We start from the raw sequence: 24,933 nt of genomic DNA, 5'->3' as shown, positions 1-24,933 counted from the left end.
GCCCCGCCGGCCCCGTCCGCCAGGTAACCGCTGCGCGCCCACCCGCCCCCCGCGCCCACCCCTGGGCCCGCGCTGGATGAGAGGTCACCGCACGCTTTCTGCTCGTTTAATCATTTTCCAGCACCCACGGTTCCTCCCGATCCGCTGCTGTCAAACTCCTGCCAGTGCTTCTTGCTCCTCTCCACCTCCCCGAGGGCTTTGCAGGGGGCTACGCAGGGGCAGGGAGGGAGGGAGGGGGTCAAAGTGCTGCTTTGCCTGTTTTTCTTTTTACTTTTTTTCCCCTCCCCGGATGGGGGAAGAGTGTCCTTTGCTGCCGGTGCCTTTTCCTGCTCTCCTGGTGTGAATGAATGGCCAAAGTTTCCCACCGTAGGCTGAGCTCGATGGGCTCAAGCTCAGAGTGCGAGGGTCAGCGGCAGGCACCACGCAGAGGAAGGCTCCCTCCGGGGCACGAGGGTCTTCGGCGCTCCCAGCTGTGGGATGGGGTTTGGTTGGGTCGCCCTTTGCCCCCAGGGCTCTGCAGGCAGGAGGGCATCCTGCCCGCAAGGAACAGGCCCAAACACCCCCAGCCTCCTAAATGGCAGCCGCAGAGCTGGGGAGATTGCTCCTAACAGCTGCCATCACTGACAGCAAAAGCTTCTTCCCTCCTATTTCAGTTTGCCCCTTTCCCATATCCAAGACTTTTGTGTCCTTTCCAGCTTTCACCATACAGTCTGTAACACCAGACCTTAGTAAACAGCAACAGGTGAGAGAAGTCCTTATAAAACATCTCTTTATGTATTTAATCCCTTCTCTCACCCCACTCCAGCCCCAATGCTGTTTCCCGGTGCGTGCTGCAGTGGGAGCTTCTGTAGAAGGATGTGCTTCCACAAGCATTTTGAGATGGGTCATTTAAAAATAATGAAACTGGGAATGGCTTTTTAAGGACTGGCACAGCCAAAGCTCACACGTGGCCTTGGTGCCCTCCTTCTAGCAGGAATCATTACAAACAGCCGAGTAAGGGTTCGGCACATGGGTGTCTGTGCGTGTCCTCTCCCCTCTCTGGCCTTCCATAGCTCGGGTTTTGGCCTCGTTGCATGGCTTGTTATGAGCATAACAAAGGAAACTCCTCCTGAAGGTGGGATGGATTACAGAGTCCCTGGCGCCGTTAGCAATGGCGAAACGGTGCCCACACGGCCTGGTGTGGAAAAGGAGAAGGAAGAGGAGAAGGACCAGACCCTGGAGCGAGGGCAGTGGAACAACAAGCTGGAGTACGTCCTGTCGGTGGCTGGGGAGATCATCGGCCTGGGAAACGTCTGGCGCTTCCCCTACCTCTGCTACAAGAACGGCGGAGGTGAGTGCAGCCCTGGTGCCACCAGCATCTCCCCGGTGACATCCCTGCCCAGCCCCAGTGCACATTTTCTTTTAGCTTGAGGCACCCTTTTAGGAGAGAAAAATGAAAGCCCAAAGTTTTTCTCAAGCTCGGTTCGGTGGCAGGTGGGGAGGGAGCTGCTCTCCCCGTTTGGTGATTAATTGCTAATTGGGCTCTCCGGAAGGGCAGGGCTGGGGGAAGCGGCACTTGGCTGGGAGCTGGCGGGCACTGGGGACCAGGGCTGAAATCCCCCGGCGTTAGCTGGAGCTGGGGGCAGTCTCATGGGCCTCACTAAACTGCTTTCATGCCGGTGGCATAAAAGAGGATTAGCCGCTGTTTAGCTACTTTCACGCTGTGCTTTGCCTGGTGCGTGTTGCTTTTCACCAGGTGCTTGGGAATTTCATTCCCTTTCGAAAGGCAGCTCGGGATTGCTTGGACAGAAAAGAGGTTTCTCAGCCTTTTTTTTCCCCTCAAAATGGGCCTGAGGCAAAGCCCCGTGAAGTGGCAGAGGCAACGAGGAGTTTGAAGTCTCGGGCAAAGTTTTCATCCTGTGAGGCAGGGGAAGGATGCACGAGACTGGGGCACAGAGGGCAGCAGTTCTTGGGGCAGTGAGGTGAAGTGAGGCCAGGCAGCAGCAGGAGCTCTGCCCTGCCTCCAGAGCCCAGCCCCGTCCTGGCACCAGATCCCTCATAGTGCATCGAGATTGATTTTAAAGGCTGCCAGGTTTTTAAAACCTGGTTTGGTTCTGTGCTCCTTGGGGAAGGCTGGTCTAGCCACTTGCTTCTCTGGTGCTTAAATAAAAGTGAGGGGCCTTTATTTAATTTCCAGTTTCAGGGCAGCTGTGACCAGCCTGTCACCAGTGTTACCATGCAGCTCCCAGTGACTTTTGCTGAAGCGTTTGCAGGCAGTGGTGATAACTCTCCTCAGCTTGTGCTTTGCTTGGCTCAATGCGCCGGGCTCTCCACAAAAGAGATCTGCAAAATCTGAGTTATGTAAATAGGGGCAGCCTGTCACCTTGTCTTTCTTGAGGGATATTTCCATATAGCAAAGAGTCTTACATATTTAGTACTCCGTGTGAGATACCAAGGTCCTGTATAGTGGTGGGAAAAACAAAACAAACAAACAAAAAAACAACAAACAGTAAAAAAAAAAAAGTTATTTTCACTCTCGTTCGTGCTTGCTTTTGCCTCCCATGACAGGGTCAGGCCTTCCCTGGGCAGGCTGGCCCGGCCGATTGGGAAATACTGGGGAAGCCTGTCTGGTGGTGCGGCTGCTGGCGCCGCAGGGGAAGGGGAAGGGGCTGGGGCGACACTCGGCACACCTTCCACGGGCATTGGGGTCCCTGCCACAATGTCCCACCACGTCCCTCTGGGAAAAAGGCACCGCTTTCATGGTGCTGCCAGGAAGCTCTCTCTGTGCACTTTTTGGGTCACTTTTTTTGCAGAAGGGGAGGGCTGTGGCTCTGTTTCCTGACGGCGTGAGCATAGGGTGGGACTTCTGGCCCCAAAGAGCCTTCTCCACATTCATCCATACCAGCCAAGCTTCTTAATGAAAAATCTTGGATTTTGAGTTTACTTCTGCTCCAGAATTGTTATTTCTCCTGTACTCCCACCAGCCTGACCCAAGAGCCAGTTAATATCTCACTGTCTTGGAAAAGGACTAAGTGAGGGAAAGGCAAGGCTTGAGCAATTTCCACGGGGTATTAATGAACCTGGGATCATCAAGCAGCTCATGGGGATGTCCCTCAGGCCCTGCAGGGTGAAAGCTGTTACTGCATTGAACACTAACCCTGGAGTAACCAAATGCCTGACACATTTTGTCCTGGTGTTGACATCCAGGCCTTATTTCTCTTGTATGCTGCTTGAATCTGCCAGGTGCCTTCTTCATCCCCTACCTCATCTTCCTCTTCACCTGCGGGATCCCCGTCTTCTTCCTGGAGACGGCGCTGGGGCAGTACACCAGCCAGGGAGGGGTGACAGCCTGGCGCAGGATTTGTCCCCTCTTTGAAGGTGAGTGGGGTGAGACTGGGGCGACCCTGGGGACCCATGGGGGCTCTGTGCTCATCTTCTGCCCATCCTTGTGAATCCCAGCCCTTCCCAAAATTAAGCCAGAAAAGTTGATCCCAGCTTCCTTCTTCATGTCAGGCTCTGGCTGGGAGCTTTGCACCCAATAAAAATTCCTCCTAGCTCTAATGATGAAAATGCTCCTGGCAGTTATGCAGAACCTGAAATATACTGTTATCTTTCTAAGATGCTATGTCATTTCCCTGAGTTTGTGGAGGGCTTAAAACGTTAGTGGTGAAAGGTGTTAGCTGTCATTAACTGTCAGATCCACTTCTACCACTATTTCAGCACAATCATCCACTCTCAAGTCACTTTCCATGATTTCTCAGGACTGAAAAGTCCCAGTTGCCTGAATTCCCTGTACCAAAACCTTGTAGATTAAGGCCCCAGGAGCTGCCTACCAGCCAGTGGTTTTGTGTATTCATCCCACCTCAGCTGCCCTCCAAGCCCATCTGCTGGTGCAGGTTGGGTTAAAGCACCTGTGTAGATGGTGGGATTTTGGGGGGGACTGACACCTCGGGTGGTTGATGTGCTGGTGTTCCTCCAGCAGCACTCACCATGCAGAGCAGAGATGAAGCTCTGAGCGAGCACAGTGGGGGACAAGCTGGGTGGCGAGGTGCTGACCCCTTGGTGGAGCCTGGTCTTCAACAAGTGGTTCACCCCCTCTGGGGGCCTCCTCTCCGCAGGAATTGGCTACGCCTCGCAGGTCATCGTAGTGCTTCTGAACTTCTACTACATCGTCGTGCTGGCCTGGGCCCTGTTCTATCTCTTCAGCTCCTTCACCATCGACCTCCCCTGGGGCAGCTGCAACCATGAGTGGAACACAGGTGGGTGCGGAGGCCCTGCTGCTCCCCTGGGTCCAGGCACTGCTGAGCCCATGAAACCCCAGCTCGGGTCGCACCGCTGCCTGTAGGGGTGGGGAGCCCCCAGTGACCACAGTCCTGATGGTGCTTTTGGGGATGAGGCTGCAGCCACTGAGGGTGTCGTCCTCCTTCCTTCCTTCCATCATCCTGTGCTGTGTGTTAGCTACAAACCCAGGGATGGCTTACCATGCCTGCTGGAAGGAAAAATTAAATGTCATCTTCTTAATTGTCCTAGGTTTCTTGCCCTGGAGGGGACTCCTTTGGTGCATCAGTGGGACAGTACAAAATTTGTCTCTGAGTCAATGTCACTGGGTGTTGACCCTGTGGATGGACAGGGAGCGGTTTCCTCCGGTTCTCCAGTCACTGCTACTCACGCCCCCTCTCTCCCCGGGCCTCTCCCGCAGGGAACTGCATGGAGCTCCAGAGGGCGAACTCGACCCTCAACGTGACCCGCGAAAACGCCACCTCGCCGGTCATCGAGTTCTGGGAGTAAGTAAAGCACGGCCTGTACTCCTCTTCCCTCCGAGACGTGGTTGTCTGGGGCTGTGCTGGCATGCCTCAGCCAGCTGACTTGTCCTGCCCTTATGCCTTATTGCTATCCCCCTGGACTTTTTGGGCTCCTCATTCTCACAGGCCTTGGTGATGGCCAGCTGACTCTGTAAAAAACTTTACCTCGCTGTTGCTTTACTTCCTTTGGGCCTTGACATTTCTTCTTCTCCCTTATTCCTCCTCTGTTTGTGTTGCTTCTCTCTCTGCTTCCTCTCATGTTCCTCAATTCCACCCGTGAACTCCCTTGTACAGACATTTCCTCCAGCAGTGTAGGTGAATTGCTTTATCTTCCTCATCCCCAAACTGTGGATCAGGCTTACCCAGGGTGCAAACCTCATTAAAATTAGAGTTACTACCTCAGGATATGGTGACCATTGCCCTGTGGCTTGGGTATGGTTTATGTGTCTGCTGGATTATCTACTGCTCTCATTCTGTCTAAGCACTCTGTGTGTGCAGCCCTTGACCTACCTGTTGGCTACATCCACTGTAACCACGCTCAGGACACAAGAACACATCTGTGAGTGTGGTGCGATCTGTGGTGATCCACCATGAAGCAGCTCTCTGTTGGGTCTTTGTCTGTAAGCTTTGTAAGCTTTAGAGTATTCACCTGTTTAAGAGGAGACCTTAAAACCCTGTGAAGTATTGCAGGAGCCCATGCTGGTGATGCAGTGGGTGATCTCTTTCCTTTGGATCTATGCTCCTGTGTTGTACCAGCATGTTCCCAGGAGACTGTGTCATGGTGGATGGTGACTTTTGTATGCAGGCTAATCTTCATCTCAAAAATAGAAAAAGAGGTGATGCTTTTACTTCACTGTCTAATATGATAGCTATACTGAGGGGAGAAGCTCACCGAAATCAAACTTGAGTGCTGGGTTCAGCTCACATCATGGTGATATTCGCTCCCTCCTTTTCGTTGTCTTTTTCCTTTGTGCGTTGGTTAGCCCAAAGCACAGAGTAGCTTGATTTCTGGCACAAAGGCATAGGCTGCAGGCGTGCGATCTCTGATGATGCTCAGCATCTCCTGGGAGAATGGGCACTGCCCAGCTCCGAGTCCTGGCTGACAGACCAAGAAGGCAGCCTCTGCTGCCACCACGAATTTCCCTCGTGAGCTGAGGCTGGCAGAGGGCTCTGCACACTGTGGCATCCCTGGGGCAGCACAGGGCAAAGCCCTGTTCTTGCATCTGCCCATGAGCAGTGATCGTTACAGACTGCAAGGCGCTGGGTACATACACTGCTCCTAATGAGCTTATGGTAATTCCTTCCATAGATGGGATTTTTCTTTTCTCCTACAGTGCACTTGTATTTTTTCTTTCAACCTGCTTGCATGCAGTTAGATGCTGGCCTGCCTCAGACTGCTCCTCCTGAGACTGGCAGCTGGAAAAGTTGGTCTTCTGTGAGCATCCCTGTGTTTCTGGGGAACCAGCACACAGGACTGGAAATTTCCACTGTCTGTCCCTTTTGATGCAGCGTCTGTTCCTGCCCTCCTTGGGCAGGGGTGGAGGAGGCAAGGGTTTCCCTGAGATGCACTGACCTGCCACTGGGGTGATGGCATGCTTCTGGCTGCAGTACAGTGTCCAGTTAGTTATGGTCTGTTAGCATCCTTCCCCAAAGGTTACATAGTCCACGTGCTTAGAAGCAGGGAAAGAGCGAGATAACAACAAAATACTCAGAGGAACAGCATGATTTCTTGCGATTCCCTTCTTATCCTCTTCTTACCATCTTAGACTGTGGTTCTCCAGGAATGTAGCCTTTATTTTGGGATAATTGCAGCCTTTTACAGCAGGGCAGGCTTGTGAGCATGCTCCACATGCAGCTGCTGGGGCTCCAGCAGGTCCCTCTCTGCCTGTCTCAGGTTCAGGACTGCACCATGGTATCACTCTCAGATAAAGGGAGTAGAAATGTCTAACCCAACAGGCCAGCGCCGGAGTAAGTGCAGAATCAGGCTGGTGGTACTGCAGTAGCAGTCTGCGTGTGGGGTGCTGTTTGACACCTCTGTGGCTTGCAGCTCAGAGCTAGGCCTTGTTTGTAAAACATCCCTCCTCCCCTGAGCTGTCAGGTGCTCTGGTGGTGGGGTGAGTGAGATATGGTGCTGGGAACACTGGTGGCCATCTCTGGTGACACTCAGGTGCTGTTTTCCTTCCCTCTGTGCAGGAGGAGAGTGCTGAAGATTTCCGATGGCATCCAGCATGTGGGCAGCCTGCGCTGGGAGCTGGCTCTGTGTCTGCTGCTGGCGTGGATCATCTGCTACTTCTGCATCTGGAAAGGGGTCAAGTCCACAGGCAAGGTGAGTGCTTGGCTCACGTTGAGCTCCTCCTTTGATCACAGCTGGGGTGTTTGACCCACCTGCTTCTTGTGTGTTTAGGCAAGTCCTGAAAATGCCTTTCTGAGGCAGCAGGACCCTGCAGTGCTCACTGTGCAGCACCAGGCTCTGTGCTAGAAAGGATGGGAGTGCTAGACAGAGGTGGGAGGCTTCTCAGAGCATTAACTTCCAAGATTACCTCCCACCTGATCCCTCTCCATCTGAGGCCCAGGAGAACTTGCTGTCTTTCTGCATAGTGGATGGCTGCACATTCCCTTCCCTTCTGCCACAGCATGAACAAGCAGTGTGGTTTTTGCCTCTGCTGGCAGGTGCAGATGGAAAATCTTCAAATTCATTAGATAGTTACGAAAGTAACACTGGTGATCTCAAAGCCCTCTCTGCCTCAGCATCACGGGGATATTCTTTTTGTCTTTTTGTTGGTCCCAACTCTTGCTATATTTGCTCATATTCCCCAGCAAGAGTCTCCTTTTTTTACTCACTCTGGTCACCACAGAGATATTTCTCCAAATTCTCCTAGGAAGGGTTGGTGTGATGATACAGCTCCATCCCAAGCTGCCCCATCCCTGTCTTCTCCCTCTGTTGCAGCATGTGCCACTGTTATTTGCACTGACACCATTACTTAGTTTCTACTACTGCCTCCTGACCCATTCCCAGCCAGCAAGAGCAGATGGAAGTGAAAAGGCTTGGTCTGTTATCTACATGGTGTCTTCTCAGTGTGCTTCAAACAACATGGCATGTGTGATGGGATATAAATTGTTGCCGCATCCATTTCCATCAAGTTGATGGCATGGATGTTAGCAGTTTCTCCTACTTCCAGAATGGTCTGGAATTATGAAACATGAAGGGGAAATCAAGCAGCTTGCAGAGATGATGTTTTCTGGTTTCCATGGAGTAAAATTAGAAGAAAAGAGCAACTGCTTGCTGTGGTGGCCTAGTAAAAGAAAGCAGAGGCAGTATAATAACAGCAAATATGATACTAAGATACAGCAAACATAGTGTGGGAAGTGCTGAGAACAAATTCAATCTATTTTAGATACAAGTTCTATGTAAAATGCAAGCACTTCTTAGCTAAAAGGACAAGTGATGATGAGATCTTACCACCTGGAAAGCAGAACCCTTCTTCTTATAGTGGAGAATCACTGCCCACTGGTCTATCAGCCCCTGAACTGACATTGCCCTGGACAGAACAGTCCTGCAGTGGTTTGCATCCTCAGATGCAGGGACTGCATCTCCCCGGGGAGCACTCGCAGATGCAGGAGGTTGTCACAGATGGAATCACTTTGCCGGGGCATGTGGATCAGGTTCAAATAAAACCCTGGATGTTGCTGACCAGCATGTGACAGAATGATCACACTGATCCCGGCAAGGTTCCTGGTGATGTAGCTAGTGCTAACAATGCCCAAGAAATAAAAAGATTGGATCTGAGCCAAGCAGTGAGTAATATCTCATTGGATCCAGATGTTCGTGTTGTTAGATAGAAGTTTGGCACTCTCCATCCAAGAAAACATTCTCCAAATTCAGGATGCTGGTCTCTGCAGATGTGAGTGACTGTTGAGTGACGAGCTTAACACGCGAGTTCTTGCAGGCACACGGGGCATTACCAAGATCTGAACCGTGCACCAGAGAACAACCAGGTTGTGCACAGAGTCCCTGAAACTGCTGTGATGTAGAGATCCATCTGAGAACGTGCAGCCTGCCATCCTGGAGGAATATGCACGAAGGTTCAAAGTCAATGGGTTGTCTTTAAGATTTTTGCTTTTAATCTTGCTTTCACAAGCTGAGAAAGATTAGACTTTCATCCTGCCATATCCCAAAGCAATAATTCGGTTGTGTGGCAAGTACAGGGATGACTGTTAAACTCTCAGGACCTGTAGATTTGATTAACTGTCACTGAGAAGCTCTAAATCAGAGTCTTCTTGAAACTTTGAGATTGAAATGAGTAATGGCATTTGCTGGTGTTGAAGGATGATGTCCCTGGGCTCCTTCAATGTCCAGGATGCAGATTCAGAGGGACAGGGATGGAGCTGCTCACACAGACGTCTCAGGCAATCATGAGCCCCAGCAAGGAGGTGTTTTTCACCTCTCTCTGTGGCATTCCCCAAGACTGCTGTGATATATGCAGCAAGACACATGAAGTGCATGGAGATATTGGGGCTGTAGGCTGAGGTGATAACCTAGTAAATTGTTTTTTCAAGGGTGGGATCTCTCAAATCCTTCTGTCCTTCTACATCACAAACCTGAGTCACCAAGTCTGTATTTCAGCTTAGACCCATTGCAGTGTCAGGTGCTTTGGATGCTTTACTCAGATGGAGTATATCAGGGTGGGTCCAGAAGAATCTCGTTTTGATTCACCACTTGGATCCATGAGGATTATCCAGGATAAACCTAATCGTGTTGTCCAGGCAAATCACCCTCCCATTGCTGGCAGTACCTCTGCTGCTGCAGAAACTGCTGTAGCAGCGACAGACTGCCACCACCACTATGGCGTGGTGGGCTTTAGGAGGATTTGGGAACGGCTCGTTCTGGATGGATGGGCAGGCATGAGGAACAGATCATTTCACAGCATCACACATTGCAGCTCCTCTAGAGATGTGCTTTAGCTCTTTGGTGTGTAACTGCCAAAGCTGAGAAAAGAGCTGTTGGGTAGCATTACGGCGAAGGCAAAACCTTGCTCTGCACATCCACACAGGAAAAAACTGAAGGAGCAGCGTTTCTTTGTTGCCCCAGTGTGATACAACAAACTCAACTAGTGTTTGCACGGTGGTCAATCAGTCTTGAAGGTGTGGTGGCCAAGCAGAGACATTAATGACACTACCCAAATTGCTGGTGAGGCCACACCAGCCCTCAGCTTTGGTTTTAACTGTGTGGGAAACAGGCCGCAGTGCGGTGTTGTAGCACACTACAGCAATTAGCCTGAGTAGTCCTGAAAACACCTCATTTGTCCCCAAACAGGAGGTTACGTTTATGTTCTGTGTGTGTGACTCAGCCCTGTAATCAGGGTGGGGGCGTGCAGCTCCTTTGCTGATGCACACAGGGATTGCTGCTGCCTTCGGTGGAGCTGCTCTGGTGACAGGCTGCTGATAGCCTAGCTCATGCTCTGTGTCTCTCCTAGGACTAGAAAGGTCTTCTCTGGCTCCAGAAGCACCATGCCACGACCCAGGTTTCCTGGGCACATTCAAAAATGTATTTCTTCCCACTGCAGGCTAAAGCAAGGCGCTTGGTGCGCTCACACCTGTCCTCTCGTCCTCCTCCCAGGTGGTGTACTTCACGGCCACGTTCCCGTACCTCATGCTGGTGGTTCTGCTGATCCGGGGAGTCACCCTGCCTGGGGCATCCCAGGGAATCCTCTTTTACCTTTATCCAGACCTCAGTCGCCTCGGGGACCCCCAGGTAAGGACTGTGGGGAGCCAAACGGCTGAGCTGTGCTTGCATGGATGCCTGGGGCTGTCCTCTTCACCTCTTTTTCCTTTTCATAGAATCAATCATTAAGGTTGGAAAAGACCTCCAGGATCATCAGGGCCAACCACCAGTGTCACCCACTAACCCTGTCCCCAAGCACCATGTCCAACCTCTCCTTGAACACCCCCAGGGCCGGTGACTCCACCACCTCCCTGGGCAACCTGTTCCAGTGCCTAACCAACGCCTTCTCGCTCTTTTTCTTCCAGTTTGTTCTGTCTGTTTCCTCTTTCACCCTGCTGGGCATAAGGCAGAGCTGAGATATGGGTAGATACTGTGGGTCCCCATGCTCCCTCACCCTCAGCCTTCACCTCTCCCTTTCCTGTATTTTCTAGCCTGAGCTGGGTCTGAACTACCCAGGGGCATGGGCAGAGGTGGCAGATTAACCCCTCTGTGAGAGCAGTTCCAGCTGAACCCCCCATTTCTTGAGGAGACCCCTGTGCTGCTGCAGCACTGTGGCACATGGGGAAGAGGAGGAGGAAGAGGAGGAGGATGGCTCTGTGCACCCTTGGGGCCTGGCTGCCCTCCTCGCCTCCCCGTCCCCATCAAGAAATTGCTGCCTGCAGAAACAGAGGGTCGGCACCCGACCGCTGCTGTTAATCTCTTTGGGACAAGTTCTTCCACGTTAAATCCTGGCTCCAGCTGAGCTGCTGTACCAGCCTTTGTGCGAAGGTGTTTCCAAAGGAGATTAAAGGGTGCCTGCCTGGAAAATAGGCCAGCAAAACCCCTCGTAACCCTGTTAACTCTTCCTGCTCTCACCCCGCTGCTGCCTTCGGTGTTAATTTTGCAAGCAGGGGCATCTCCAGCTGACCCTGCCCTGCCTGATGTGAGGTGCACAGGAGGGTCCCTGGGGTGGGGGTGTGCCAGGGCTGCTGGGCACCCCTGGCCTTGCTGGTGCCACTGGTGCGGTGCGGCTCCGGGTGATCCAGCTTGACGTAGGGCGTCCCATCTGGGGAGCTAAGCGCCAGTTTCCGCTTTGCAGCTGAAGGTGGTCTGCTTTGTGTCATTTGTGCAGTGCTCAGAGCTCCTGCTCAGCTTTCTGGCAGTCGCTCTCTGGCCAGCTGTGTGCCTGAGCAGTGGCTGAAAAGCTTAATTTTGCAGTGCTGGCTTCCCTCGCGCTGTCTCCCCTTGCCCGTGGGGAGGAGGTGGGTAGGACAGCCCTTCCTTTCTGGGAAAGTGCAGCACGGTTGGAAGGGGCTTTTCCAAAACACCCAGGAGCACGAGGACAGGCCAGTGGTAGCACTGTGTGTGTGGCTCCCTTTGTATTGATGTTGTATGAGGGCTTTCTGCGCCGAGATGCCATTCTCGAGTGGTGCTCCCCAGATTACACAAAGCCCCGTGGTCTTTGTGGCTGCGTCCCCCAGGGGACAGCACTGAACCCCTCCGGGCACGGCGTGGTCTGCTGCTGCTCTGTCCCAGTTACAGCCTGACCTTTGGAAACACGGCTTCCTTCCAGCCTGGGTGGATGTGGTTGTGCTGTGACCCCTCAGCACACGAGCTCTGCTCCCTCCTCCCCGACACACCACAGATGCCATCATTCCCTGACCAGTGCTTTGTTTCTGGGGAAGAAAAGGTGGATTCAGTAGCAGTGGTTGCCTTCATATACTGTGGTTTATTTGTCTTACCAAGCCAGGTAGCACAGCTTGTGGTTTCTCCTTTGTTCCCCCATCGGGGAGGGAAGGTAAGGGTGAGTGCCCCGCGTGTGCACCGTGCAAGGGCGGCACGAGCCTGGGCCAAGTCGATGATAATTGATTTGTGCCCACAAGGCAGCAGGCTGTGGTTGTTTACCCGCAGTCCTGGAAAAAGGCAAGGTTCTGCAGTTCCTGGGGAGGGGTGTTGGAGGTGGGAAATAAAAATAAAAATAAGCAAAATAAGCTCTTCGATCTGAGCCTTGTGATAAGGAGTCTTAAGGGGAGGTTTAAGCGAAGGGCGAACGATGCACAAGGGGACAAAAGGGTAACTCCTTAAAAGTATATGAAAACATATGTCAAAAGAGGGGATGAATTATTTAGCAGGTTCTACTAGGGGAGAAGGAGCTGAGATATGATGAAGTGTCAGTGTGTGGAAATCATTGCTTATCACCTGCCCAATGACCTTGGACAGAAGTGTGAAATCCTGCGCAGGAGAGCTGATTGATAATGGTCTCTGCTGGCCATAAAGTCTGAAACTCCCTAAATCTTCCCGCACCTTCATCTTCTCACTTTATAAAACGTTTGTAATTAAAACATCAGATGCAAAATATTTGATGTATAGGAAGAGCGGATTATATGGAGAACCTGCTAACCAGAAGTTTTGCATATTGGAATCCAATTCTGCTGAAATACAAGCAGATAACAGCAAAACCACCGGAGAGAAAATTGATTTTGAACGGTATGTCGCAAAATTAAAATCCCCCCCCCCAAAAAAAATAATAAAAAAAAAAGCAACCTCATATATATATATATATTTAAGTTGCATAACATCTAGTATTTTTGTGTTAGTATGCTAGCCAATGACTAAGCCCAAATCTTTTTCCCCCTCCCTGACTGCATTTTTGGAGCTCCAGAAACTTCCTACGTTTTTCATAGTTCAGGCTGTGGTTTAACAGAAAGGGGGGTCTTGGGATTTTTCACCATTTCCACATTTGCTCGCTCTGCCCTTCACAAGGAGCCTTGTGGCAATTTTATCAATTGTTTATTTCAGTGAGATAACACCGGGGACTTCCTGATGTGATTATGGAGGGAGATGCACAGCGTGATCCACTAGCAGGAGGCTGAAATGAGAGGAATTCAGACTAAAAATAAGCGTTAAGTGTGAGAAACTTGTCATTGGAGCAGTTTTTTCTCCAGCGCTCGCAGGCTGGCCATCGCTCGATGCTTTTGTACCATGACCAGACACCAGTGTTATGGACAGGCTTGGGGGGAGAGCTGATGGGCTTGGTGCAGAAAGTGCTGGCAGTGTGCTTGGGCTTGCTTGAAAGAGAAGAAATATAATGGTCTCGTTTTGCTCTGGTATCAGTCACAAGTGTTTTTGGCTAAATCTCATTGTGTTTGGTGAGTGAGAATGAAGGGGTAAAATTCCCCAGCCCCTGAGCATCTCCCTCTCTGCACAAACAGCGAGTGCTTCTCACAACATGCCCAGGAACTCCCACTCTTGTTTTCCCCCTGCAATTTCCAGAAAACACGCTGTCTTGCTGCGTGTGCTTGTGCTTTACCCTGAGAGCTTCAGAAAGCCTGTGTGTAATGTAATGACGGAGCAATCTTTACAGAGCCACTTCCCCTGTGGCCCCTGGGGCCAGGAGGCAGCGGCAGGGCCAAGGACTGCTTGATCGTGGGCCCCCCAGCCATGGGAAGGGGTCAGAGTCCCCAAACCCCTTCCAATTCAGCCCCCTCCTGCTGCTGCTCCTCTGCCAGTGAGAGCCGCTGCTTCCCAGCAAGAGGGGAAGGCGACTGTGGGCCTGCTAAATATTATTTGTTCCCCTTATTTGTTTCCTTTCCCAGCAAGCCTTTAACTCAGCTCTGCACACCCATGCCGTGCTGCTGCTGGCCCCCCACATCCCCTTTCTGAAGGCAGCGTGTTTGTCTTCGGGCAGAGCCACAAAGCCTGGGGGCCAGGAGCATCCCTCGCCCCGCTGCACCCCCCAGGGTGGGCAGCTGTGCTTTTTGGGATGAACCACAACCTGTTGTGTTTTCTTGCAGTGTTTAAAGGAAGCCCAGCAGTGGGGGAGCTCCCCTGGGTGCAAAAAGTCGGTCGGCAGGGTGGGTGCAGGAGGTCGAGGCAGGCTGGTGGTGTGTCGTGGGGACCCTGAGTGCTCACGTGCCAGTCCTGGAGGACAGAGGAAGGCAATAATCTGGGAAGAGGTGCTCAATGTGCTGCAGGTGGAGGCTTACCTGGCTTTGGCCCTGGGCGTGCTCTGTGCTGAGTCCCCGATGGGGGCAGCTTGGCACTGGGCTTCAGCAGGATTTTGCTCTGCAATGGTCTGTGTTATTATCTGTAAGTGCTTTGAGGTCTTCCTGAGGAAGGATCTGTCTCAGAACAGGGGGGCTATTAAATTCTAGCACATATAATAAAGTGAATATTGCTGAGAAAATTAAGGGAGGAAGGAAAATGTCCTCTGATAGGCCATAACTACCTTGGATAACTGCAGCTCAGGTGTGAAGGCTTTGCTTAAAAACAGAGAGTAGGAGGTTATTACAGACTGGAGTAAACAACATGTTCAAGGAAATTGAATTATGAATTAAATAAACTGGATGGCTTAGAAAACTGCAGACAGCAACCACATCAAAATACCCAGGCCACCAATGTGCTGGTGAAATCTGAACCATGGGGCGAGCTTCTCCAGTTGCTTCGGGAGCGGCGGTCAGAGAACAGCAGCAAGATTTTCTGCAGGGGAAAGAAAGAGCCCCCTGTGACCCCATCAAACCCCTTCAGTCAGAGTGGGAATATTAAAATAATGAGAGGATGCTGATCAGCAGTGTGGGATGGAGGGGGGGGGTCCTGGAAGGACTGAAATTAGCATTTCTCTGAGACACAGCAGGGAGGGGACTGAGCACAGCTTGGGGAGGGAAGATTTGGGCTGTTGTTTCCAGGGGTGGCTGCTGTGTATGGCCCCCGTGAGCCTGCAGGGCTGGGAGGAGAGCCGTGCTTCTCATGAGGAGCTTGAGGAGGAGGCTGGATGAGAGGTGGGCTGGGGGCTCTTCCAACCCCAGGTCCTGCATTGTGCTGCTCAGCTCCATCACAGGTGGGTCAGGAGCACCCATGGCATCAGTCCTGGTGGAGCCTCTCAGCCCTCAAGGAATTTAGGAACTGCCAAGGGGCTGGGAAGGAGGGAAAGGTGGCTGGTCTTTGGCCCAGGAGCCTCAGTGGCCTCTTAAAATAGGAAATAAAACTGCATACAGCCTAGGCTGGTGTTCACGGTTATGCTGGTTATGGACCATAAGCTCCACAAGCCACATTTAGCTTTATTTACACTGGTTCATGTGCTGCCTTGCCTCAGGTGGGAACAAGTGCTGAGGCAGGCCCCGCACTCCCCACAGATATCCCCTCGGATATGCACCCCGGGGGTGTTGTGTTGGAAGGAGCAGGCAGCAGAGCAGGAGCCTGCAGACCCCAGGCTGGTCTCTGCCACACGTCAGGGGCATTGCTGGCTGTAGAAAGCAGCCTCTCCATGAGCTACAGAGCTAATGAAGCTCGCTGTCTTGGTATTTGACTTCTCCCATGTCTGGTAAAGCACCATTTCTTTTCCTGCCCTTGGGATGTCTCTGGTGTCTCTTGCTTGTGTGATTTGTCTGATATTTAACACTGGTTGACTGTTCCTCCCTGCAGATTCCCTCTCAGAGGGGATGCTGAGTCTTTCCCGTTCCCTGGTTGCTGTGAAATTCATAGGTAGTTGGTTTCTTTGAGGCTTCTGCCCACTGTTAAATCTGTTCGAAACTGGGCAACTGGGTCTGATGTTGTGGCAAGGGCAGGGGGGCACCATTTGACAGCAAAAGTCTTGTAAACTCAACAAATGAAACTAAAAGGGCTTCAAAAAAAAAAAAAAACCACAAGAGAGGGGGATTCAAGTTAGAATTTGATGAAAACAAAACAAAACACAGAGCCCTAGGAAGGAACAGCAAAATAAAATTAAAAAAAAATAAACCTAATAAAACTTTCTGCCCTATCCCATGAAAAGATGCTTACATTATTGATGCAAAGGTGTCAGCTGGGCCAGCCCACATCAGTGCGTTTCTGTGCCCCAAAAAGCAGCAGAAAAGCAAAGGCCATGCCCTGGCTGCCCACAAGCACAATGATTCTTTAGGAATTATTTATAAAAAGCAAAACAAAATGCCCCATTTATTCCCAATGCTTTTGAAATGCAGTAACGAGCTAACATTTTGGTCTCTAAACCTGCCTCCCTATTCCACCCCTCTAAAACAAGTAAAATTCACTGAGATCAATGACTTTTTCCAAATCCTCGTGCCCGGAACTAACTGTTCCTGTCCAACCTCATTGTCTGCCTCTTCCCATTCTACAAACCAAAGGCGTGATCTGACTCCCTGTGACTGACAAGAAGAAGGTAGGGCTGAACGTTTCCCAAGCTGCTTGCAGGACGGCCGGGGAAAGCGGCTTCCCCGGCCTGCCCTAGCTGCTGGCACTGCTGGCTCATGCACCCCATTGCCCCTTGGGACACGAGGCCATGGATGGCAAGGTACAGGTGTTACTTGGAGCCACTGAAACCATTGCAGTGCTTTCTGTTGGCTTCTGCTCTCCTCAGGAGACGTCTTAGGGCCCTGAGCAAGGCAAGTGTTTGAGGACTCACCAGCACTGCTGCTCCACCTGGAGACTCTTCGCATTAAGCTTGTCCCCATAACAACTTCCTTCTGCTCTCCTTTCCTGACTGCCTTCCCTCCTGTCTCTAGAAGGTGGCTGCACTTCAGCACTGATTGAATGATTGCCTTATCTCTATTTTATAAACCCTCCAGGAAGAAAGATGTTAGACAGTGGAGGGGTTAATTAATAATCTTCGTCACTGCTTCGTTCCTCGCTGTTGGCTCCTGCTTTTGCTGCTCTCTGCAGAAGACGGTGGCTGTGGCTGCAGCAGTGACTGCACACAGCAGGGCTTTCGAATCAAATTTGGCACTGACAAATGTCAGCCTCCGAGCACCGGGACATGCTCTTGACAGAGAGATCGAAGTGGAGTTCAGAGGGGCTTCATGGCACTAACATCACTCTTGTATTTGCTTTTAGGAGCCGTCTTGGGCAAACAACTCTGTCTGTTTCTTATACTCCCCTCCTGTCTGGTTAATTTGCTTTTACATTTTGGATCCTTTAAAGTTAGGTCTTGGAGCAAAGGGCCACCATCAGCATGTACCTGTGCCACCCAGTGGGAGACCAGGCCTGCCCAAATCGTGTCCCCTTTCTCTGCTGGCAGTGAGGGCTCCTTCAGCTCAGATTTGTCTGAGGAAGACAGAGATGACGATGAAGAGCTGTATGTGCCGTGGGTTTGCAGGGCTCTGGCTGCGTCCCTTCCCCTTGGCACTCTTATCACCCCCAGGGCGCTTCACAGAGCACGGGAACTCTTGGCACTGTGTAGCCTGTTCCTAGCAAAGGCTTGTCCAAGCGCTGGGTATTGCTGACCACCCCAGCACTGATCTTCCTGCTGCTCATGGTGGCCCCGGGGGCTCTGCCTCCTCCCATCGGTGCAGTGTCTGCGCTCTGTGCTGGCCTTGTCTTCTCACCTGTGTTTGCATCTCCCTTGCAGGTCTGGATGGATGCAGGCACTCAAATCTTCTTTTCGTATGCAATTTGTCTGGGATGCCTGACAGCTCTGGGCAGCTATAACAAATACCATAACAACTGCTACAGGTAACTGGAGCACGGCTCTGCTGCCTTGAGCCTTCCCCTCCCTCAACATCAGCACAAACAGGCCGGTGAGGTGAGCTGCTGGAGGCTCCTGGCCTTTAGAAGTGTCTTGCTTTCCATTTCTACTCAAGGCATAAGGACACTTTTTCCACGTGTTTTTTCCTCAAATCCAGTTCTCTGTGCTTTGTACCCAAGGGGAATGCCAGGAACTTTCTGTCTGTGTCACAGATGACAAATTCCCTCTTCCACACTGCATAAAACCCATCAGAGCCAGATCCTCTTAACTGGCTTTGTGACCCCACACCATGATGTCCCCTATTTACATAGGTGCTGAAGCAGAGCTGTCAGATCAAGTGGCTCTAGACTGGAGTCCTTCCACCTTGCAATTTATCCTCCCAAGGTTCATTTGGACCTACTGTCTTGCACAGCTATCAGTGCTCTGGGTGCCTACATGCTATCTGTGGTCTGTATATAAACCTGCAGGTGTGACTCCTGTTTCTTGTGTGCTCTGCCCATGCTGAGCAGCCCTTGAACAGGGATCAGTCAAAAAAATAGTGTGAGAGGAAGAGCTCAGAAAACCGACCTGCCTCCCTTCTCACCCTTTCTCTGCTGGCCATATTGCTCTTAGTACTGGGTTCTCCCTACACCTTTTAAATTCAGATTTGTTGTCCTTGCTGTGGAAGGTCCTGGCAAACCACCATGTGGTCCTAGCTTGGCATCTTTCTCTTCGCCTTAGAAGTTAACACCTGCTGTAGGGAGGCGTTAACCCACCCGCTCCAGCAGCGGGGCTGGGACCTCTCTTCCTTTTCGTGTCCCTTCTATCAGGTGCAGTGCTCAGAGAGAAAGCTGTGGGAAGAGAAAAGAGAATAGATTGACTCTGGCCTGCTGCATGGCCTTGGGCATTGTCCATGTGTATCTCCAGTATGGATATGTGACATGGAGGGGCTGCTGAGCAGCAAAGTTGTAAAGAGGCTCACACAGAGGCCATCTCCAAGATGGCACCAAAGAGCAGGGGCTGTTTCTCATTCTCTGGGATGATAAGGGATATCATCAGATCTCCCCAGCTTCCTTTAGGGTGAAAATCTGGGGTCTCCTTTTTGCTCTGGCCATTTCCCACGTCTCACTCCCCAGCATGATGCCCCTTCCCACCTGCCAGGTGACTGGAGAGCACCTTCCAGCCCATGCTTTTCCAAGGAGGCAAAGACCTCATACATACATCTGGGAGAAAGAGGGAAGGAACACTAGGAAGGAAGAAAAAATATGTGAAATAAATGCAAGTTAGTGTAAAATGGTGTTAAGTGATGGGCAGTCCTTGACCATGCAAAGTGCTGTGGTTTGGGAGGAATAATCTGAGCTACACGTGTGATGTGGGGGTTCTGTGTGAACTCTGCTTTATCTCCAGAAATGTTTGCAGACCGTGACTAGCTCTAGTTCCTGTGCAGGGAGGAGCGTGAAGCCCCCCAGATGATAAAGATCTACAGAGTGGCAAAGAAAATCACACTGGATTCGCAGAGTAGCATTTAACAGAGTCAGAGTAGGCCATGAAATGCCGGAAGGGTGTGTTCAGTTTAGTGCAGACTATTTTGGAAAGACGCTGCAAATGTTAGTGTTGTCCCCAGGGCTGCCGCCACAGGAGGCCCGGGGAGACTGGAGCATAAAAAAGAATTGGATAGATAAGCAATGTTTAGTTTAACAAGTAGATGGATGGGAATGAGATGAAACAGAGACAAAAGGGAATAGATCAGAGGAAATAAATTGGATGGCTCTGTTCATCTTTTCCTCATAATGCGAGGACCAGGAGATATCTAGTAGCGCTGAGAGCCCAGAACATTGTAACTGGTCTGAGAAATCTATTAAGGAAAAATAAATGCCCCCCTCTCAGACAGAAATAATCTCTGGCACTCTCCCCCACAGGAGGGATCAGAAGAGAGAGAGGGAAAAAAAATTAGGCGTTTAGATGTGCAGCAAGTCTATCTCATGGGTCAGTGCCCAGGGTGGGGTGTGGGTCACCCCTGGCCCCCCGGCTGATGCTGTGCCCCCTCCTCCAGGGACTGCGTGGCCCTCTGCTTCCTCAACAGCGGCACCAGCTTCGTGGCCGGCTTTGCCATCTTCTCCATCCTGGGCTTCATGGCGGGGGAGCAGGGGGTGCCCATCGCCGAGGTGGCCGAGTCAGGTGAGTGGGGCCGTGGTGGGGGCATGGGGGGGCTGCTGGTTGTCCCTGGGGCCAGGTACTCGCCCCAGGCTGAGTGTTGTTGCACTTCACGTCCCCATCTTGGTGGCCTCCCAGCCCTCACAGCAGTGATGTGGCTGTGGCTTGCTGTGCCTCCGTTCCCTTCCTGCCCTCAGGACCTCCTCTGCGCCGTGAGGAGCTTGGGTTTTCTGCATGGCTCGTGGACGTGTGGTCCTGCACCAGCCGTGCCGTGTCACTGCCTGCTCTGAAGCCCTTCTCCCCGCAGGGCCTGGCCTGGCATTCATCGCCTACCCTCGTGCTGTGGTCATGCTGCCCTTCTCCCCGCTCTGGGCCTGCTTCTTCTTCCTGATGGTAGTTTTGCTGGGACTGGACAGCCAGGTAAAGGCGCAGGGCCACTGTCCCTTCAGGACGGGATTGAACTTGGCCGGTGGGAGTGCAGGGGGTGCTGGGGAGGAGGTGCGGGATGGGCTGACAGAGGTGGGGTCTCTGCTCTCTGCAGTTCGTCTGTGTGGAGAGCCTTGTCACAGCCCTCGTGGACATGTACCCCACCATCTTCCGCAAGAAGAACCGCCGGGAGACCCTCATCCTGCTGGTCTCCATCCTCTCCTACCTGGTTGGGCTGGTGATGCTCACCGAGGTATTTTGGGCTCAGACCACCCGCATGGTGCTCACTGGGGGCCTGGCGGGTGGTGGGGTCCATGCTGGGGCCAGATACTCACCGGTGAGCCCCATCCTGCTGCCTGGTGCCTGGGGGAGGCTGCCCTGCCCTGCCCTTCCCCACATTTTTGCTTCCAGCCCTCAGCCCTTGTGCCAGTTACAGCCCTGACAGCTCTCCTGCCAGGACTGATAATTGGAGCTCTGGCCAGCCAATATTTTGGTTATAGATTTATCTCTATATGAGCCAAACCTTTACCGCTTTGGCCTGTTGCATGGTTCGGGGAGAGCCTTTGTCCTTCTCTTCCCTCCTGTATAGACCTAGGTGGAAAATGGATGGAAAATCTAGTGTGACTGAGCATGTCTTGTATCTATTACACTGTTTTCATGTATATTCCCCTTGTGATTATTTGCCTCAGAGTTAAAACTGTTCTGCTCTAAGACCTTTGACTCCTCCTGGCAGTCTGTGTATCATGGGGTTGGTGCTGCCACGATGCCCTTTACAATTTGCATCTCCTGTGTTCAGAGGACAGCTTTTTCAAAATTTTGCCCGAATAATGTTTCACCTGCAGCCTTGTGCCTGGATGAACCTTCAGGCCCAGTCTGTAGACTGGTTTGTGGCACTGGGTAGTGGAAACACCTGTCTTGTCCTAAAATACCCCCACAGTCTCTGACGGCCACTTCCCCTCTCCTGTCCTGCCCTGGGCTGAAGGGCTGCAGAGGCTCCTGGCAGCAGGGAGCCTCCTAGGGCTGCCACGTCTCCATCAGGCCTTGGGTACAAGGGATGTGGCTTTGCTGTCAGCTCAGACGGTGCCCCAGTTAGAGGGAGGTGCCCGCAGCTCTGGGGAAGATGCTGAGTTCGTTTCCTGCTCTGGCTGGAGCTCCTGGCCTGTGCCTGACTCCTTTCCCCTCTCTCCCTCCCCACCTCGCCTCGCTGCCCGCTTGGCCCTTCCCAGGGTGGGATGTATGTCTTCCAGCTCTTTGATTACTATGCTGCCAGTGGCATGTGCCTGCTCTTTGTGGCCATCTTCGAGACTCTCTGCATCGCCTGGGTCTATGGTGAGTATGGACCGGGAGGGCCCCCAGATCTGCTCTCTCAGTCTGCTTTCCCCATCCTCAACGTGATGGTCCGTAACTCCTCTTGGCAAGTGCTTCGCAGTGCAAGGCAGCCCTCTAAACACGTGCTTTGGTGAACATGGACTCAGCTGTGGGGGCTTCCTCACAGCAAAGCCCTGGGGGATCTGCTTGGCAGATATCCCCAGTGTGTTCCTACGTGCCCCTGCTTTTGACGCCCTCCTTCCCTGGGGCTGTGGAGCTGGTTGTGAAGTGATTTCCCACCCTGTGCGTACAGGCATCTGATATTCCCCCAGCATTTTTGAGCCACCTCTCTCAGTCCTGATATTCACAAGAGATGGCCACACTCTTCCTCAGGGAGCTCCCCAGCAGGGTTTTTGGCTATGCTGAGGTTACTGCCTCATCTTCTGGGGAGCTCCCAAATGGTGGTGAAGCAGGGCCCCCACTCGCCATCCTCCCTGGGACACACAGACCCTGCAGCCCTTGTTCCTGGTGGCAGTGAGGCATCCATCCTTCCCTTCTTCTACAGGTGCTGAGCGTTTCTACGATAACATTGAAGACATGATCGGTTACCGGCCATGGCCCATCATCAAATACTGCTGGCTTTTCATCACTCCAGCAGTTTGCATGGTGAGAGCCCATGGGAAGAGGTATGGGGAGGGAGATGGGCAGAGCCTGGTGCCTCTGAGATATACGTACATATATATGGAGGTGTGTGCATATATGTAGAGGGTTGTGTAGCCTGTTCTTCTGCACATGTTTGTGACATTTGGGGTCGGGTGTGGGGCAAAGCAATGGGCAGAAGGGCCCAGATGAACAGTGACAGATGTGTCTACTGCTGGGACGAACTCCTTGGGGCTGTGCATGGGGACTGCCCTAGCAAAGCTGTTTTGACTGGTGTCTCCTCTGTTGCTGTCCCAAGGAGCTCTTTGTTACTATAAAACTGTGCAGGTGTGGAGCCTCCAGGAAGATATATTTTCGCTAACAGTTGCTTTTCTGGCACTTCTCCTCTTGGTTTCTTCCACCCTGCCAGGCGACCTTCTTGTTTTCTCTGATCAAATACACCCCACTGACCTACAACAAGAAGTACGTGTACCCGTGGTGGGGGGACACCCTGGGCTGGCTGCTGGCCCTCTCCTCCATGGTGTGCATCCCTCTCTGGATCGTCTACAAGCTCTCCACCATCAAAGGTTCCCTCAGAGAGGTGAGGCTGATGCGCTGGGATCAGGGCTGTGCTGCCGTGGTGAAGTCCAGCCTTGCAAGGTTTTTTCTTTGTGTGTGTTGTGGGTTAATTAGTAAGGAGCCTGGAATAAATCAATTGAATGAGTTCATTGCTACAGTGAAACTGTTGGTTTTATTGAGTTCTGCCTGGCTGCAGGGCTGCTCCAAGCTGGCTGTTGCCTCTTGGTGTCCTTACTTTATTGCTTTTGTCTCTCTGCAACCACCATTAGGAATAAACTCATTAGGTGGTGAGGACAAAGATGGTCTCCAGTGCCTCAACTCAATTTGGAGGCTGCCGTTGACTGCAGCCAGGAGTCTTGCTCCAAGGAAACTCCCAAGCCTGCCTGTTCTCTGCCTCCTGCATGTGCTCGGGAATGGGTTGTGATAGCTGGCTGAATGAATGATAACCATGACTGGAAGGGGAGGGCCCAGGTTAGCTTTTGCCCTTGTGGCCATACTCAATGCTTGCCTTTGCCTTCCAGAGGCTCCGCCAGCTCACCTGCCCACTTGAGGACTTGTCTTCCAGGCTGAGCACAGGACTGCCCCTTCCCTCCACCAGATCAAGCCTCCTGATGCTGACAGAGCTGGAATCTCACTGCTAGGACCTGTGTGGCTCTCCCTCCCTCCCCCCAGGACGGTTTCTGTGCAGCCTTTACTACCTGTCGGAAAACACAAGGATTCTTCACCCACCGAGGAGAGAGGGATTTCTGGGTTCTGCTCCCTTCCCTGGAAGATTTGAAGGGCTGAGGGAGAGGCTGCCATGGAGATGGTTTGTGTGGAGTTCGCAATGCACCTTAATCCTCTCCCTAGAGAGGGCTCTGAAGGGGCAGATCAAGCACCAGTGGTGTTCCTGAGCATCCCCAGCCTTCTGGTAGGCAGAAAGGAAGGACTGATCATGGAGTGGAGAGTGCCAGAGAGTCTCAAAGCTGTGGCTCTGGTCTGGACTTTGGGAGCTTCTCCGTTAATTCCATTAAATCCTTGTATTTCCCCTCTAGATACACTCTGTCTCAGTTTTGTCTGACCTGCATCCACTGCTAGGGCACGCCTGGTGGGCTGTTAGTGCAGCTGTGCCGGGTGTCCTGGTCTGCATCTCTGTTGCACTGGCACGTTTGTGCAGCAGCATGGCCAGAGAAGAGGAAGCTTGGTTAGGGTAGGAGGGGAAACGGGGAACATTGATTAGGAGGCCTCTGTAAGCAGCATGCTTGGGGTTCTTAGGTGGAGAGCGTGATGCCACCTTCTGCTGGAGCCACTGCCAGCTCCCAGCCAAAGGAGTCACCTGGCTGGGGAGTCACTGGGGCCTGAGAGAGGTGTGTGGGCTGGCGTTTCTTCACGCAAGTGAAGGACCATGGCAAACTGCCCCTGGCATCTGCAGGTCTAGGCAGTTTCTGTGCTGACTGGCTTCGAGGTGCTCTGCAGCCAGTTATTTTGTTTTTCCTGCGTATGGAAAAAGGGCTGCATGGCTGAGACAGGACCTGTATGTTATGTCAACACTGCCGCTAACAGGGCCCCTCATTTCCACAAAAAAAAAAAAAAAAAACAAAAAAAAAAACAACAAACAAACCCACCAGGCATCAAAGAGCTGCTGTTTTAGATGGTGTAGCCTCAGCATCTGAGGAGGGCAGCCAGAGGACACGTAGCCCTGGGAAGCTGGATGGCTCTTGGGTAACCCTGAGGAAGCCGGAGCCTAGGAAGAGCTGAGTGAGTGAGCAGAGCTCGTCTTTCCAAAGGATCCATGGACACTGGTGGGCACCACAGGTATGGCCTGGTCTTCTGGAGCACCCATCACGGGGAGAGGAATTAAAACAATCCACGCAATTAGCCACCAGGTGGCCCCAGGACTTCACCTACTGCTGGCAGCGGAGCAGTGAGGT

General features: G+C 52.2%; 1 protein-coding gene across 1 annotated transcript; it reads left to right on the top strand.

Annotated features, from left to right (window-relative positions):
- On the top strand, positions 1-24,056 carry LOC116492879 (sodium- and chloride-dependent GABA transporter 2). Its single transcript, XM_032193859.1, has 15 exons — positions 1-23; positions 1,115-1,330; positions 3,223-3,357; positions 4,098-4,238; positions 4,679-4,763; positions 6,975-7,107; positions 10,399-10,533; positions 17,822-17,925; positions 19,971-20,095; positions 20,379-20,491; positions 20,613-20,750; positions 21,724-21,826; positions 22,371-22,471; positions 22,875-23,045; positions 23,545-24,056. The coding sequence occupies exons 2-15, from the start codon at positions 1,120-1,122 to the stop codon at positions 23,662-23,664; spliced, it is 1,815 nt and encodes a 604-aa protein (XP_032049750.1). The 5' UTR covers positions 1-23; positions 1,115-1,119; the 3' UTR covers positions 23,665-24,056.
- The last annotated feature ends 877 nt before the right edge of the window (positions 24,057-24,933 follow it).

The sequence above is a fragment of the Aythya fuligula genome, chromosome 1, assembly GCF_009819795.1.
Source record: "Aythya fuligula isolate bAytFul2 chromosome 1, bAytFul2.pri, whole genome shotgun sequence".
NCBI classification, from domain to species: Eukaryota; Metazoa; Chordata; class Aves; order Anseriformes; family Anatidae; genus Aythya; species Aythya fuligula.
Note: the sequence above shows the minus strand (reverse complement) of the source record. Positions and strands in the feature narration are given on the sequence as shown.